The 18,565-nt window shown below is 40.5% G+C and overlaps 3 protein-coding genes across 3 annotated transcripts; 2 read left to right on the top strand and 1 right to left on the bottom strand.

Moving 5' to 3' along the window:
* Positions 1-667: 667 nt before the first annotated feature.
* Positions 668-4,130, top strand: LOC124267963. Its single transcript, XM_046702962.1, has 2 exons — positions 668-838; positions 1,544-4,130. Exons 1-2 carry the CDS (start codon positions 730-732, stop codon positions 3,181-3,183), a joined length of 1,749 nt encoding a protein of 582 aa, XP_046558918.1. The 5' UTR covers positions 668-729; the 3' UTR covers positions 3,184-4,130.
* A 1,189-nt stretch (positions 4,131-5,319) lies between these two features.
* LOC124267928 (protein asteroid homolog 1-like) lies at positions 5,320-11,049 on the bottom strand. Its single transcript, XM_046702918.1, is given in 4 exon segments — positions 5,320-7,150; positions 7,152-7,595; positions 7,597-7,885; positions 10,977-11,049. Coding segments are annotated over 3 exon segments (2,268 nt in total). The 5' UTR covers positions 7,864-7,885; positions 10,977-11,049; the 3' UTR covers positions 5,320-5,593.
* A 187-nt stretch (positions 11,050-11,236) lies between these two features.
* Positions 11,237-17,991, top strand: LOC124267927 (GPI mannosyltransferase 1-like). The gene is given in 7 exon segments (XM_046702917.1): positions 11,237-11,361; positions 13,236-13,392; positions 14,144-14,724; positions 15,115-15,373; positions 16,066-16,110; positions 16,112-16,168; positions 16,516-17,991. Coding segments are annotated over 6 exon segments (1,269 nt in total). The 5' UTR covers positions 11,237-11,361; positions 13,236-13,251; the 3' UTR covers positions 16,702-17,991.
* The last annotated feature ends 574 nt before the right edge of the window (positions 17,992-18,565 follow it).

Genomic DNA, 18,565 nt, shown 5'->3' with positions numbered 1-18,565 from the left:
TATCCATATGTCCTGTCTTGGCGTTGTTACACGTGGACGTCCAGAACGTGGCCGATCGATGACGTCATTTGTATTCACCAGTGCAGAAATGGTGTTCCGGTGGCAGTGGAAATGTGCAGCCACTTGTCGTTGAGACATTCCCCCACGGACCATCCCAATGGCCTCATGACGTTGTGCAGACGTGAGCCTTGGCATGCTATGCGTTTCAATAGCCGTTTAATTTTTTGAACGATCGCAAGGGCAGGGGTTGAGCTTTCCAAAGTGACAGTAGTGTGTGCATTCATTTGCTCTGTTTCTCTTTCCCGGAATGCACGTGCAACAACGTATTGCACGTCTCAAGGACGAACCCACTGACGTCACGGAACGTGGCACGTGCATGCATGTTGGATACATGTCACTAAACTCTGAGTTTAAATCCTTATGTGTCTACACAGGTTTGATTAATTTAGATTTTCAATTTTTGTATGCACAGTTTCTTTATGTGCCTAGTATATATACGTATACAGTTATAATGCATGATTTATGATTTGTGTGACATCACAGATGGCGACCACGGCACCAGAAGGAACCGAGCAGTGCCTGACGTGTGTCAGATGTACAGAGGTGTTTGACAAGCCCTGTACACTTGTGTGTAATCACACCTTCTGTCGGAAATGTATCGTCAACTACACCAAAACCAGACCAGAAGCCATCAGTGCCAAGTCCCTGCTGTGTCCATTCTGCAGCAAGATGACGAAAGTGTCTGCCCCAGAGAGACCCGTGGAGGACTGGGCTGATGACGTCAAACCTATCTTTCTCATCCAGGGACTCTTGGACTCGTATGATCCGGATTCTACAGGTAGATAAGATACAGCCAGTACTATAGGAAATGTACATGCTACTTATAGAGACATTGTCCCAGATACACTCACCACAAACTGATAGACAGTAATTGTGTACAGCGTTATGAAATGAAAAACCAGGTGTTAAAGAGTTTCGATGTGTATGGACACTACGTTGCAGCTTAATAAACAAATGTCTCTTTCGCATTCAGAGGTTATCTTACGAGATACGCCACTTTTTCGTTGCCGTATCTACCCACTTTTCATGATACCTTTTGCACGTCATGAAGTCAAGACAAGGATAGGAATATTTTCAGCACAATTCCCTTCCTCGCTGATACACTTTTATACACTGATACAATTTTATCACAGTTCCGTTGAAGTGCTAAAGTTTCCCAGCAGCTGCTGCCACGCCATTTTGTTAATCGATTTCATTATGTATTGTGACTGGGCCACACCGTATGGTCACCACAAGATCGAGAGTCCTGTAGAGAATTACCGATATGTTTTGTAGTTTGCGTATTGTTGTTTGTATTAGTTAATATTTTTCAGTGTGTGGAGGTGTTACTGAGTATTTGACGCGGCAGTCTTAACATTCAAGTGCAATTTGTGGAAGCAGCAAATATTCAGCAAAACCTGTAACTGTGAAATGTCTCGTAAATTAACGTCAAACATTCGGGAATAAACAATCACGAAGCGTGCCTTATTCTAAAATGTTTCAGATACCACAAATTGCGGCTATTGTAGAGAGGAAGGGGAGACAACTCTAGCTGCTGTTTGGTGTTCTGTCTGTGGAGATGCAATATGCGAGAGGTGTGCAAGGATGCATAAACGTAATCCAGCTTCCCGCCATCACGAGTTATCTAACCTGTCAGCAGATGTCAAGGTCACGAGGCAAAGAAAGGTCATATGTCAGGAACATCAGAAAGAATATCTTGAAGCTTTCTGTAAAGATTGCAAAATTGCAATGTGCCATAAATGTTGCACTTTCTACCACAGGAGATGCGTGTCAGTTGTCTCGATCGAGTCCGAGATTCCGGAAATGAAACTGGAACTGAGCAAGATGAAAAGACATTTACAACAGTTGCAAAATGAGACAAACTCACAATTACCAAAGCAAAAGGCGAACGTCAATGAAGAAACAGCTCGGTATTTCCAAATAGAAGCAGACATCAAGTCTGCCAGTATTGATTTAATACAGCAAATAAAACTCAGGGAACGGAGGCTTCTAGATGAACTAAAAGAGATGTCAGACAAGCACATCGAACAACTGAAGGCAGGCGTAAAGTTAGCTGAGATGTCAGTACAGATGTACCAACAACAGACGGAGCTGATAGACCAGGCTCTACAATCGGAGTGTGACACGGATGTGTATGAGATGTACCAGGGATGTGAGGCCGGTGATGTGGAGGCTGTCGTAGACGCTGACCTGAAGGAGAGAGGAAGGATAGCTAGAGTGATGTTTAGACAGGACAGGTCACAAGACAACAGTCTCCTGGGCGTCCTAGATGTTATGTACGAGGATGTGCTTGGCGTGAACACCACTCACGAGCTACACGACTGCATGAACGTGAGACTATCAGACAGCGAGTGTGCAGCAGGGCCTACTGATGTGGCGGTACTCGTGGTGAACAGCACAGATACAGTAGTGGTCACAGACTATGACAACAACAGTGTCAAGTCCTTCTATACAAGGAAGAGCCTGCCAAGTCACGGGGTGCTGGATCTTGGCAGTGGCCCCTGGGGTCTGACAGTTCTGACACACACGTGTGTAGCTGTATCAGTGCCAGATACGAAACAGATTGTAACAGTCGAGGTAAACCCTGACCTGGACCTGCTGTCAACCATCACGACCAGCAAACAATACATGGGAATAACTGCTCTAACTCCAACAACACTAGCAGCTGGTTCCCGGTCTCCTCCCTGTGTTGATATCCTGGATATGACGGGAAACGTGTTGACGTCTGTCAGTCCACTGCACAATGGTCAGGACATCTTGAAATACCCTACCTTCCTCTGCACCACCAGGACAGGTAACATCCTGGTGTCTGACGGCGAGTCCAACTCGGTGATGTGTCTGACCCCCGAGGGAGATGTAGTGTTCAACTACCGCCCTACAGGAGACACGGCGATGGGGTGGCCATGTGGTATCACAAGCACCGACACTGGGGACATCCTGGTTACTGACAACTTGCAACGCCGAGTTCTACATCTCACTGAGGCGGGTCAGTTTGTCCGGGACATTCTAACGTTACAAGATGGCGCCGAGGATCCATACGGAGTGTGCGTAGATGAGAGTGGCCGGATATACGTGTGTCTTCGCAATACAGGATATATAAAGACATTCAAAAACATTAACTGAATATCAGCCTTAACAGTCAGGGAAAGGTATTTGTGCCATAGCAATCTATCCACAAAGTTTTACTGCTTATTGAAACGTAGTGTCATACACAGTGTCTCTACCAAGTCAACCACTGACCTAGATGAGATTCAAGGATCTTCGTGTGTTCCTGGAGACAATGGCCATGGCGATTAATTGCCATGTACGGTATAAGTGGATATTGTACAAACGCTCCGTGTACAGTACCACTCCAGTTGTATCTGCAACCAGCTTGGGTTCATGTGGAACATCAAAGTGCTGTTTGCTCGAACTATTCACACATACACGTTAATGGTTCTCACTCAAATATTAAACTGAGCTCAAAATCAGACGCCTGGTGAAGGTACAGGTTGGGAAGGAACAGGTGCAAGTATATTGACACTGTGAAATACTCCCTCGTCCTGCACCACCTGTATGTGTCATACCAGCCTTGACTGCTCTTCACAGCCGCCAACAACTCCAACAATGCTGATGCACCTTAAAGCAACAGTTACTCACTCACTCTTCACGTATGTCATTCTCAAATTAGACATCACAATTAATCTTTGATAACCAGGGAATAGGATAAGTTGCAAATGCGGTCCGCTCGGTCCCTATCTCGTCACCTCTTACGACACACATGACGTTTTGGTAACCTGTCAGAGCAAAGTAAAGGTGCCCGACAACACTTCCCTCCTCCATGTTCAAGTTTACCTTATCAGAAAAGACAACAGGGAGATAAAGGTGAAACATGGAGGGAAATTCGTGTTGTGTTATTATCTTGTGGATTTCTATATATGTGTGTACAACTGTACGCTGCTCAACTTCATGGAGCATATCTGGGATTGGTTGTCGTGTGCAACGAAGGGGTCCTCCTGTACAGAACCTTGCCCAACACAGGGGTATGAGGCAGAGAGTGCTGGCTGTCAGTCACATGGAGCTTACACTCGGTATTGACCTTGAATCGTGCAAGACACGCAAAATGACATTTTGAATGTTCACATTCACCAATAAATTCAACATTAAACATTCCAGGGCTATACTTGTACAGACATGGTGTTGTATGAAAATCAGTGGGTTTTTTAAATGAGCACCAGGGGTGGAAATAACCCATTGCCCGACGCCCCAGTCCAGTGTTTTTTTCTGTCGGGCAAGCAAATTTGTATATCACACTGTACCGGTGTCCAGTTGACTTTCCAGTGTTAATTGTGTTGTTTATTTAAAAAATCAACAGGAAAATCAGCCAGTATAGTGGAAAAATTATCAGGGCAAGTGATTTTACATGTGCCACTGTACCGGAGTACACTAACAAGTTTAAAGTTATTTCCACCCCTGAGCAATTATCAGCATAAAATCAACATGGATTTCAATCATTTTGTTGTATTTTTATGAGTCAAAGGATCATACGGGTTAGAGAAACTCCATGTTTTTTCATTGTGGTCACTACGAGAAGTTTTATGTATGTGTGGAAAACCTATCGTTGCAAAAATACAGGGGTGTTTAATTACGTTCTTTGTGTACACATCACAATAGCAAAACTAAGACATGTGTCTGTGCAGTTTTATTTATTTACACAAGAACATTTTCTAAAAACATAATAAGATTGGTATATATAACCTAATATCGGTAACAACAACAATTCTGTAGCACCAAACTGAAGGTTGCCATTGTTTCTGAAACAATACACATCTCAGTGGTCTAGTTCCCAAAGGGTTGTTTACATGAAGGTATATGTACAATATGTGAAAAAAGTCAACAGCTGAAGGGGAAAAACATGCTCCAAGATGACTCACTCATCACCTGCACAATAACATACTTTGTATCATTATACTGTCATGCAAGTCGATAGGGACCATCTCAAATGTTCACAGCCATCAGGAATCTTATACATGTAATCAGCAAAACAATCGAGATTTGGCCTCACAAATATCCATCCAAATGAAATAACCATTTTTTATACTGAGTGAGTGAGTGAGTTTAGTTTTACGCCACACTCAGCAATATTCCAGCTATATGGCTGCGGTCTGTAAATAATCGAGTCTTAACCAGACAATCCAGTGATCAACAGTATGAGCATCGATCTGCCAAAATGGGAACCGATGCCATGTGTCAACCAAGTTAGCGAGCATGACCACCCGATCCCGTTAGTCGCCTCTTACAACAAGCATAATCGCCTTTTGTGGCAAGCATGGGTTGCTGAAGACCTATTCTACCCCGGATCTTCACGGGTCTTTTATACAAAGAGTAGTGATCAATGTTCATGTTCATCAAACTGAATGCACCAGAAAAGCGCCAAAAAATTAAACATTTTTCACTGAACACTATTTGCAAAGAGTTCAAGATTAATCTCAACCAGTCCTTAATATACAAGAGGAATTACAAGTTTGTCGACAACCCACTCGTCCTCCATTAATCAATCGTCTATTCGGAGACAGCTGAACCTATTGTCCACCTCACATGATGCTTGCACCATCTCTGGTAGATCACTGTCAGAGTTCTCAGAACACACATCAGACTTGGCATATTCAGCCTTCTTTTTCTTGTCACCCTTTTTTTTACCCTTCTTCTTGGAGTTTTTCTTACCTGTTCCAGTTTCCTGGAAACAATCTTGCCCAATGTGTTCAGAAAATAAAGATTCCATCTGAGCAAATGCAGCTGACATGGGTGATTTGGGTACAAGAATGTCATAAATATAGGCAAGAGGCTTCGACCTTGACCTCAGTTCTTTAGTGAAGTTGTAGAGGAAGACTCCACTGAAGAATTGGTGAGGTTGGGGGTGTTCCAGAGGCCTCTGCAGCAGCTGGTTGAGATGGAGACAGTCAAAGAGGCAGGCCTGCAGCTGAGATGAACCATGAGTGATGGAAGCGTCCACTGGGCTAGCATGTGTAACAGGAGCAAATTTGGCATGGTGTTTGTCAGTCTTCTGCAGAAACTGTGTCAGTTGTGACTCGGTCGCCTTCTCACAGGCTGACTTTACACATATCAGCGAGGCAGTGGGATCTGCTTCATGGCTGGAGTGTTTGGATTGTGTATAAGGATCACTTAGAGAAGTTGATGATGAATTTGATATATCATCCTTTGTGACATTGTCTGTCTCTTGTTTGTAATGTCTAGAATCCTGCTTAAGTTGACGAATCCTTGACTTTGACTGTAGGAGTATAACGCAGACAAGTATAGCGTGATAATGATGCCTTGTGACTTTAGGTCTAGACTGATTGACCCAGAACACAATCACACATGCAAGAAGCTGCAAAGAAGGTGACCACGATTCCAGGAAAGACTTCGGAACAGAAAGAGCCTCAAGTATCAGATCCACACGCTGCCTGGTAGAAATACCTGCAAGTTCAGATAGTCCTGGAAGTTGCCCGAAACTAGGTAAAGAGCTGATAGGTTCAAGGAGAGTCTTCTTCAGGTTCTTACTCTCGTCTCGTGTGTACTCTAAGACATGTGTAGCCATGCTTGCACCAGCCTGATTATCTATGTGAGCACAGGCATCATCCTTCAGCAGAATACCATATGCCACCTGTCTAATCCATTCAGACGTGGAGTATGCAGAAGCTACATTTAACTTTTCCACCTGAGTCAGTAGAAAATTCCGATGAAGCGACATAGTGTTGAGACAAAACGAATGAATTGCACCTGATCGATGGGCACTGATGAACCAGGATGGAAATTGGCTGCCATTGTAAGTCTTTATCTCATCAGTCCTCTGATGCAAGGCAGTGTCAGTGTCGCTATCAAAGAAGTCACTCAAACTGAACGACTCCTCCAAGTCAGTATAGATTCGGATACATCTGTGAATGTTAAGTCTCGTACTTTCTCTTGATTCTTTCGGTACATATGTGAGGATCTTCTCCACTGCTTCCTCCCAGGATCTGAAGTCCTCACACCAATCCAAAATGGCTACTAGCCTTCGATGTTTCAGTGGCAGAGATTTAAAACAGGCAGATTTCAGGGAGGAGAAAAAAGGTTTCAAATAGTGACGACTCAATGAAGTCATTTCCTAGAAGGACTGCAACAACGGGTAACAAAGCTTTATCAAACCCTGGAAATTCTTTAGCAAAATTGTCAATATGATACAGCTGGACAGATAAGCAGTAGAAAGTTTTGCCAGAGTCTGGGTCTGTGGGTGAGACTAATCGAAAGTCTACATAGTCAAAGAGTATGAAGCCACCTTTGAGGTCAAACACACAAAAATCACTATCATTGCTCATAACAGGACACTGCCAGTGGTTGGCTAGCTTGACAATCTGAGTATCAGCTTCGAAGTCGCACACTACATAGGGGACTCCCATGTCATCCAACACAGTCTTGAACGTCTCATATGCCAATATTGGCATTATCTTCCCTCTTCCTCCATGAGAAATAAATCCAGCAAGATGTATCCTGTTTTTGGCTCGAGAGAGTGTTGTTTTTTAACTTCTTCCCATCTGTGTCATATCCTCCATCAAAAACAACAAATGGTTTGATGTCACAATCTTCAAATATTTGAAATATGTCTTTAACCTTCTTATAGAAAACATCATAGTCTCCTCCATAACAGTGTTTGACGTGTAAATACTGGTACAGGAAGTGGTAGAAGTTGTTTCCATCTATCACCACTCTTGTGCTGTGTAGGTTATGATCCTGTAGGAGACGAGTGTTGTTGCCATCAACGAACGTTGTGAAGCCTCGGATGCCCATTGCTGACTGGAAACTGATGTAGCTGAAATTACAGAACAAGACTTTCTTAAATATCAATCAGACCAATCCCGTACAATATAACAGCATGCTGAAGGTATTTTAGTGAACAATATACACAAATTCCAAAATGACACTGCAAGGATGACATGTTACCTAATAGAGTAATGACATTTATTTATCAAGTTTTCTAAACACACTGTTGGTCTCTGGCTCGACTGGTTCATTACCTGGTGTTATCATGGCCCCTAATCACCTACCCTCCATTCATTACACTTGGAGAAGAAGAAGTAGTTTATTGTATTTTAGGCCTCCGGCCCAAATACAGAGTAATAATTAAAATATACAGTAACGTACACGATTTGATGTTACATGCAGTACTACATCAATTTGGATATACAATATTTTTCAGTACGTTATTTAAGATTGTTGCATGCTTTAATAAATATAACGAGAGCTGTAAAATATTGGAATTATTTCTACAGGTCATTAAAGAAGGGAATGCAATTTCTGGTGGTTTACTTAAGTACTTTTTTACAGAATTCTCAGGTTATCAAGGGTATGACATGTAAACACAAAGTGGATTTCATTCTCTATACCTGTTTTACATAACATATAAGTCCATGCTATCTTACCTACATTGTCTAAGCGTAAGAGCATATTGTTGGCTATTTAAGGTAGATGTTCTCATTTTGCCTACATCCCAATTCGCCTAGTCTTAAAACAACATGTCATGGTCTGTTGACTGTTGATTACGCAATGGTGAACTAGTGGCACCCCTATGATCTAAAAGTGGACTCTTCTAGTTGAAGTAGTTGAAGGACAAAAAGAATTTATTTATTTCTGTTAATTGTCATTTTCTGATCACAGTGCAATGATAATTTATTTATCACATCATATCATCACATCATCTTCTAGTTGAAGTAGTTGAAGAACAAAAAGAAAGGTTTTTTAAAGAATTTATTTCTGTTATTTGTCTGTTACTTATTTATTCTGTTATTTGTCATTTTCCGATCACAATCGTGACATTGTCCATTCTCACTTCAACTTGATAAGGTGACCAGTTGCGTCGAGGAATTGAAGGGGTGATCTTCTCCTAGAAGCAAGTTGCTCTCTAAGCCTGTCCAAGCGACTCTCCAGGTTTCGGTAGATCCTTGATTTGGGGCGGACAGCTGCTCCATGATCGATATGTCTGCGTGCCAGTCTGTTCGCTGTTTCCAATATCTTTATAGCAATGTTCGGGTAATGCTTTCTGACGAGTTTCTTGAAGCCGTTGTGAAAACCCTCCAAATGATTGTTGGTTCTGGGTCCTGTATTTTCATCCAGATACGAGGCAGGAATCTTGCATTGTAGTCTACCCAGGTAGAGGTCATGTAGTCGTTGAAGGCAGCAATACCCTCAACATCTGGAGACGCGGTCAATGTATCCATCCACACATCATGGACCTGATCCACCGGGAGGAGGGGAAGAGAAGCAGCCCGTCGCACATGGGAGTTGAAAGCTGGATTGTTCCTGTAGTCGTTGACTATGCCTTTCTCGGAAACTTGTCTCCAAACAGCTTGTGTATAATGGAAAAAGCATCCATGGATATCAGCATCTGGGAACACTGTCTCGATGGCACCAATGGCAGCAGCTTCGTAGTCTGTTTGCACTATAGAAGGGGAGAGATTGACATCGACAGTTGTAAGCACAATATCCTTTAAGTTCACCAGAGGAGGGTGGTTGTGCTCTGTGACCGAAGATATACGTGGTCGCCAATGGTACTGCAGTTACCTTTACATTTATTTATGACGCACTTCCAGTATGTGGCGACCTGTCTCACAACATTCAGTCGATACTTGTGGCCATCATGTTGTACCTGTCAGTGCTTGGCGAACGCTCCATTTTAAAGGGTTAAGTTTAAGCTTGTTCATTATATTATAACCTTGTTTGAACTTCTAATTTAATCCTCTTTACTCAACTACATATCCTTATAACAACTTAGTACTTCACAGTGAGAAATTAACTACATCTCATCATCGCATGCATTAATCCCTGTCATTTTATTTTAACCCTGTTTTAACTTCTCAGTGGATGCACTAATCCTCTTTACTCAACTACATATCCTTATAACAACAGTCGATCAAGACTCAGTGAGTCAGGTTCATTATAAGAGTAGGGGTGCATTCTCTAATCCCAATTCGCCTACATTGTTTTTGTAGGCGAATTGAGATGTAGGCGAATAGAGACTAAACCTATGTTCATACATATCTAAAACTTTAACCAGAATTTAAGGTATATAATTTGTGAAGCTAAATGTAGTAGATGTCTACCACATTAATTATATCTACTACTAAATCATAGAAAACAGAGTACAGGATCCTATCCTAAGGTATATTTTACATGCCATAAGATAGATTTTTTCTGAACAATTGTATCTTTAGAATCCCCATATTTCTGAACCATAATGCAAAATTGGTTGTATTTGAGAATCGTAAAGTTTAAAAATGACATTTGGGGGAACATTTCCAAGTTTAGAACAAACAGAAAATATTAGAATCAAAGATTTTTTTACCACATAAAGACAGATATTATGTGGATTTCTTGAACTTCATTGTGTGAGAAAATACCAAACCAAGGTATGTTTAGGAATTAAACACATTTATAGACATTCCTTGAAAAATCCATTTTTCATGCGCAGATGTCGGTCCACCCCTTCTAAATACTAAAATCTTAGGTTTTTTCAAACTTACGGTAATACCGGTAAAGTACACTCGGAGATTGAGATATATATTCAAATCTGTAACAAAAGATGACCACAGGTATATTACTGATGTACTGTTCAGTCACATTCATTGTCACACCTCAACTTCATCATAATATCAGTAGAGAGTGGTCACAGCTTACATACTATCGAAACAGTACGTCTGGTGACCATGCCATTTGATGACTGAACTCCCAGATACTGAGCATTCAAGCAAACGAATGAATGTATTTGCGGTTAACCTCTGGTGAACTGAAGTTACCGTCTGACATATGGTAAATAGTTAATGCCTGTAGGTGGCTACCCTAAAGCCAATGACGCGAGTCTAACTTGTATTGTCTTAGACTTTATAAGAAAGTAGAAGAATACGTACATAGGGACAAAATCTTGTCAGTGGCCATCCACATGTCACATCTTCAGCCGTTCAAGAAGTAGTGCTGAGAGTGCTCTCCCTTGAAACTCTTTAAAAACATTGTCAATGACTTGAATACTTCTTCATGTCATAGAAACCATATTTCCTAAATAGGAAGGATAGAAACGTGGTTATTATATTTTTTAATTTATACACACTATTCTATATGATTAGATATAAGGTTGTGTACGTCAAACAATTCTATTTCATTTGGTTTGAGATTTACCTAGAATCCAACATGGCGGCAAAATTAAACAATCTCAGCACTTTGCAGGAATCATGAAATCATATATACTATTTTGAATTACGGCTTTGACTCATCGAGAATCACAGTGGTTGGAATCCTGTATGCATGTATTGTCCTTCTTTTAATGAGAACTCCAACCTTCTAGTTTTCAATAGAAATCTTGATTCTTGCGTTCGATCATAAACATCAGCACAATGAATCAATGAACATGAACGCTGAAAGGATTCCGTCTCAACTATCCAGTTCTGTTTAATTTCATAGCGGCTTGTTTGATAATGTGGATGCAAGGCTAGGAAAGAGTTCCGCCCGTAACCCCCGTTTTTTCATCATTCTATGCCTAAGATTTACAGTAAGAATAGATGATTTTTATAGAAAGCCTACCCTAAACCCTAACATAATGCTAAATGTAAACCCTAACCCCTTGCATTAAATAATCATAATACATAGAATACATTTCAAGCGGGGGTTACGGGCGGATCTCTTACCCAAGGGTAGAAGAATAAACATTTGAAAATAAAAAGTAGCAGCGCATACCACAGATCTTCTTGATTATACAAGTTACAACTATACTACAATATCTATAATGCTGACCGTTGCAAGGTACCGAGCACTGACCTTATGCTCATTACATTCACATGTGTTTGAAAAACAGTAATAATAAAATGTAGTGCAACTGCTTTGTAACACCAAGAATGTGTGTTATATTATACTTCCTTGGTGTTTATTGATGTAGACTTACATTATTTGGTAAAACCTCTGGAAAAGAGGAGAAAATTAATAAAACTCAAAAACCTTATAGTTGTTAAATGAGACCAAATACTTATCAAACAAATCATGATAATTTGATATTGTTTCTATCCAGTACTTTGAAATTAATTAAAAGCTTTTCAAACTTTTGCAAACAAACAAATTAGTTTACAGAGGTGTAACAAATCACTTATCCATGTGAAGGCAAAGTTTGAGATGAATTGACAAGGACGCAATGCTGCACGCCTCTGTGCCCCGTCCCTCTATGTTTTATGTATAGCACCTTCCTGCATAATCTGATGTGACATTTCGATACAGATGTTTTCTACAGATTTTTGTACCCAAATGGAAAGGTTTACATATATAATAGTGGATTACAAACTACAAACTGCCTCCATGGTGTAGTGGTTAGAGCGTCTGCCCGGAGAGCGGAAGGTCGCGGGTTCGATCCCCGACCGCGTCATACCAAAAGATGTTAAAATATGGTACTTGTTGGTGCCTGCCTGGCACTCGGCATTAATGGGTACATCAAGGACTGGTCGGCTCGGAGTCAGTATAATGTGTCTCAGTGGGGTATTCATGCTTCACTGCGGCATGGTATCTCAGTAGGCTATCACTATAAAACCAACTTCAGTCTGAGCTAGTACAAGCAGCCGCACATACACATACACATGCATGCACGTCGTCATATGAGCGAAATATTCTCAAGCACGACGTTAAACCCAATTTCACCTCACCTCACAAACTACAGATTATAGGTTGACCAGAATGTTTCATTGAAGATAAAGTCAATTCAAAATTTTCAATAAAATTTTCCTCACAATTTTGTACAGCCTCAAAAATTACTTTTATATCTTTCACAGAAATTATATCTAAGCCACTACCTTTTCACTGATGTGGTAGTCATGCATGCTAAGAAACCACATTCTCCAGGGTTGGAGATAAAGGGGAGATAATTATGATTCAGTTTCTTCTGAAATTATCTCCCTTTGTCCAAGCCCTTGAAATATTCTGGGAGTTCACACAAAAACCATGACTCTCAAAGGAATGTCACTCAAGAATTGTAAGTGTTCACACTTTGCAGAAATTTAAACGAGCCAATGGCCCAAACATTTGCCTGATTGAGTCTGCAATTGCAATGTCAGTCACAAGTATGTTGCCAGGTGTTTGTAGTCAGTAAAGATATGCAGTTAAGATATCCATGCTGACTGTATTTCCATTGCTAGATTCCTCCAAGCAAGGATGTGGAAGTACTGTATCCTCGGCCTAGTAGCAAGACTTGCTCTCTTGATGTATGGAGAATGGCAGGACCGCACCATGGAGGTCAAATTTACAGATGTCGACTACTTTGTTTTCGATGATGCAGCATCTTTTGTTAATGAGGTAAATGTGTGTAAATTTTTCATAAAAAAAAAACATTATGGAAAAAATACACTAATATTACAGTATTTGATCTCCATATGTCGACCCCCCTTTATTGTAACATGAGTACTGTTACAAGGACTGCATGATGGTCCGTCTGAATTTCAAATACTATAGAGTAAGGATGTCATAATTTTATCTGCTATTGATGTATTGGTTACTTTTGAATGTTGGGACAGAGACGTCAGACTTGCATTTTCTCATGAAGTGCGAACAGTTCACCTTTTCTATTCAGTTTAGTTGTATTGATGTATTTGAAGATATAAAAGTCAAAGACTTGCATGTTGAAGGAATAAGACTGTCAAACCTTGGTTATGTGTTGGAAGGTCTTCATGCTTATATTTCAAAGATATCTGACTTTTACGCATTTTCATTTGAGCCAAAAGGGAACCTGATCTTAACTCATCCTTTACCGGGGCTGTGGGTAGCCTGATTATTAAAATGTCTGCTCGTCACACTTCAGGCCCGGGTTTGTTTCCTCACATGGGTACAACGTGTGAAGCCCATTTCTGGTGTCCCCTGCCATCATATTATTGCTGGAATATTACTAAAAGCAGAGTAAAAACATACTCACTCACTCCTCCTTTACCATTTGGTTAGAGAAGATGTGACTGATCCATTAGGAAAAGTAAATATGCTATTCAGAATACACGTTTGCATGTCACAAGTTATCTCCCTTGAACCATACATCTTTGTTTTGCTCCTGTTTCAGGGACAATCCCCATATGAACGAGCCACCTACCGCTACACCCCATTGTTAGCCTTCATGCTCCTACCCAACAAATGGTTTCACAGCTTTGGGAAAATACTTTTCATCATATTTGATGTGTTGACTGGAGCTCTGACATATTCCATCGTATCCTCCAAAGGCCACAGTCACAAGACAGCAGTTATCTGTACCTGTCTCTGGTTGTTCAACCCCCTCCCGATGGCTGTGTCTAGTCGAGGAAATGCAGAGAGTATTATGTCCTTTCTCGTGCTTGCAACTCTTCAGCTGTTAGAAAACCGCCATATTTTCTTGTCTGCAGTGTCCTACGCCTTAGCAGTTCACTTTAAAATCTACCCTGTCACATATGCGCTGCCATTGTACTTGTTACTGGGAAAGGATTTTGAAAAAGACAAGGTTCAGAGATTTCCAAGATCCAAATTTACTCAGCTGAAGAAAAGGACAAAAGATGATGTATTTGTGTTGAAGGAGGTGCTACTGGACTTGGTCCCCAATATCAACAGACTGGTGTTTGCGTTAGTGGGAGCTGTTGTGCTGGGAGGACTGACTGCAGTGTTCTACTTGTGGTGGGTCATGTAATCTGCTTGTCTTTAATATCTATTCATTGTGTAGACAACTATACCATGGCTGCGAAGGGGGATCCAAACAGAGCAAAAGAAATCAGCTAAATTTGTATCTGTGAAATCTACAAGTCTAAAATCGTTTTGGTTTTAACATGTTGAATGGCTCAAACTTTCCGTATTCTACTGGGAAATTATTAGAACCAATTCTCAGTTATATATAGTATTTTGCATCCATTACACACCTACAGAAGTGGTTCCATAACTTGAATAAAGAACAAAAATCTACGTGTTTACATAGAGTCTATGCTAGTAAACATAATTATAGTATACTGATCATGCTTTTTTTGCTGAAACAGTCAACCATGCACTGTTTTTCGTCTTGCCTCTGTGCAGGTATGGCTGGGAGTTCCTGTATGAGACCTACCTATATCATGTGGTTCGGCAAGACACACGCCACAACTTCTCACCGTACTTTTACATGCTGTATCTGATGGGTGTGGCTCCTTCATCCACGTGGATCAAGATCCTTGCCTTCCTACCACAGCTTCTCCTCGTTCTCACATTCGCCATCAAGTTTTATAAAGACCCACCCTTCTGCTGGTTCCTCATTACATTTGCTTTTGTAGCTCTCAATAAAGTGTGTACGTCACAGGTGAGAAGACTTTCACAGCTACCGGTATATAGCACTTGTTTTGTAGCTCTCAATAAAGTGTGTACGTCACAGGTGAGAAGACTTTCACAGCTACCGGTATATAGCACTTGTTTTGTAGCTCTCAATAAAGTGTGTACGTCACAGGTGAGAAGACTTTCACAGCTACCGGTATATAGCACTTGTTTTGTAGCTCTCAATAAAGTGTGTACGTCACAAGTGAGAAGACTTTCACAGCTATGTATTAATGTATCTTTGTTCCTAAAAAAATCAGTAACATGTATATTTACAAATCAGTGTTCACTGGTTGAACAGAGTTTATGATAACAAACCAGATTTGTGGAATGTCTGTAAACACATTTATCAAGGAAATTTGAAAGCATTTAGTTGCAACTGTTAACAAAATTTGACCATTAGTTAAATAAAGGATGTCTGTGAAGAAATAACAGCATAAACAGAGGGTCAGTATATTAGCATAGTGGTTATGGAGTTGACTGTACACCCTACGGACTTAGTTCAGTTCTCCAGATGGGTACTTGTGTGAAGTTCCTTCTTGGTGTCCCTCATGATTTAACTCAAATATGCTAAAATCAGCATAGAACCACATACACACTCACTCATATACAAATTTGTGTTATATCACCTAATGACAGTCATGAAATACTGATTATAACCTACCTTATCTATGGTTTCAGTACTTCCTGTGGTATCTATGTCTAGTTCCACTTATTCTCCCCCTCCATCAACATCTCCGTGTCCAGGGGAGTCGTGCTGACCACTCTCTGGTTCCTTGGCCAGGTACTGTCATCTAGTATTACTATCTCATGCTGTTTTCTGGGGTGGTGTTTTTTTGTTATGTATTGTATCAGATAGTGTGACTATGAGGCATGCATTTCTAAGTGTTTAAATGTTGGCTTACAAAATACATAAATTATCCTTGTGATATACATGTATCAAAGAAAATATTTAAACTGTTGTTGTTTGTTCACCATTTTTAGTGGTTAATGTCTGGTGGTAATACTCAGCAGACTTTGTGACGTTTCATCAACTCTACTACACAAGTACATATAGTACAGTTTTCACTGAGCCATCACTGAAGCATTTGCATGGTATATTAAGTTTGATAATTGTGACTTTATTTTCAGGGTATTTGGCTTTTACCAGCATACTACCTGGAGTTTGAAGGCATGAACACCTTCCTGTACATCTGGGCTGCTGGACTGTCATTCTTCACCATCAACACCTACATCCTCTACATCCTCATCACATGCTACAGGCCTGTAAACAGTCAAACTAGGACTAAAACCAAAGTTCCCATGAAAGTTCAATGATTGCATCTGTTTGTATTGACCCCAGTCTGCTTGTCAAACACTCAGAGGGGAGGTCAAATACCGTAAATCATGAACAACTTAAAGCAAAATGTATTAGTGCCACTTGATGACTTCAAAAAATGACACCATTTTATCTGGTCACACTGGATTGTAGTTTGATGACTGGTTCATTAGGGGCATACTTCACACAACAAAGCTGCCAATAAACAATATAATTTACTGCCTGACCTGTGTTTCTGGAAGTCTGGTCACGGTTACGACAGTCACCTACCATGTGTGTCAGCTTCTTGTTCTTGAAACTTGTCGAATGATTATGGGCAGTGCTCAACTACATAGTTAAAATGTCAGGCAACTGACACAGACACATTGCTTATTGAAAACAAATCACTGCTCACTAGTATTCATAAGATCATGCTTAATTGTATAACAACACTTGAGAACTTTACAGTACATGTATTTGCTGACAGGACTTATCTTGTTTGGATTTACAATATTTGCCGATAATTTAGATGGGTGTGTTTCAGTTCCCGGGGTATGGCTACTGCCATTCATTTCAAGATCCTTTCTATGCAGGCTAAGGTACTGGCATTATTTGGGATATGTGTTTCATTAAAACTGGAAGGGACCTATCTCTCTCTGTGAATACACAAACACGTGTTTTTAAGAGAAGGATATATATTTGTTTGAATTCAAAATTTAGATATCAGTTCTTTGAAGCCATTAGTTTGTTATGCAGGATTTGTTAGTACCGTAACTTTCATAAAGAAATACGTCGTAAGGCTGTCAGGCTTTTGAAATGGTTAGTTGTGACTGATGTTAAGTTATATGTTTGTTATAACCGTGTACTGCATTATCTGATCAGCACCTAGAAGACCGGACAACTATTATGTCAGCTCTAAAACGTGTTGTATCAAAATAACGAAACATATCAGCCTGCAAAAGAATGTTATTTGCCCTTCTCTATGTCTGGATGTATGAAGATATGGAAGATGTATGGCACATCTTACTTGTTTCTAGGTCATTCTTTTTCGTTATGAAGATGTAAATTTTAAACACAGAGAGATTTTAGAGTTCAGTTCACTGATTGATTGTATTGAACTTCTTCTGTTATCTAAAATATGTGTTATAACATTATTTGAACTTTTACATATATAATGTAAATCACTATTTATTTTACTTATTATGTTTGTGTTTTGTGCTAGGTGTAATCATGACAGTGTCACCTACTTAACATTCAGCATCATTAAGTCTGCATTCCTTTGAAGTTAAGAATAAAGATAGAAGACATTACATGAGCATGTGACTGTGATCATTGACATGGGACTTTCATGATGCTTGGGAGACTACTGGCGAACAAGGATAAGTTGAGCACCGATCTGACAATTGACCCGTATTAGCATGTATGAGTGCCGCCCACTGGCGCTTGCCATTGGTAGCAAAGGGGCCCCAGGCTGTCCATGATCAAGTGTAGTGGGACTTGCTACGCCGACGTGAGAGTCTTATGAGCAAGGTGTAAGCAGCTACGTGCAATATCAATTTCATCGTCATGCAATGCACATGCACTAGCCTACATCTGCTCTACCTTTCACAACCCAAATGGGCTTGCTCATTGCCGTGCACCGGCTACTTCTCGTAAACGTGTTCTCTGTGCCGGTCCAACTTATCCTTGTTTGCCAGTAGTTGTTGCACTGTGGTTCTGTGAGATGCACACAGACAAGGTCCTCACTGAAACACAGTTGTAGCGCATATCATGTCACCTGAGGCAAGCGACTATTCAGGCAGCTCAGTATGGAAATCGATAATACCGTACCACTTTGAACATGCTTTAGTGTGTGGGCTTTGTGCAGTATAATTATGCCTATTA

This window comes from Haliotis rubra, unplaced genomic scaffold, assembly GCF_003918875.1.
Source record: "Haliotis rubra isolate DU_JTF1 unplaced genomic scaffold, ASM391887v1 Scf135, whole genome shotgun sequence".
Classification (NCBI taxonomy): Eukaryota; Metazoa; Mollusca; class Gastropoda; order Lepetellida; family Haliotidae; genus Haliotis; species Haliotis rubra.
The sequence above is the reverse complement of the archived record's forward strand: the minus strand, read 5'-3'. Positions and strand labels throughout refer to the sequence as shown.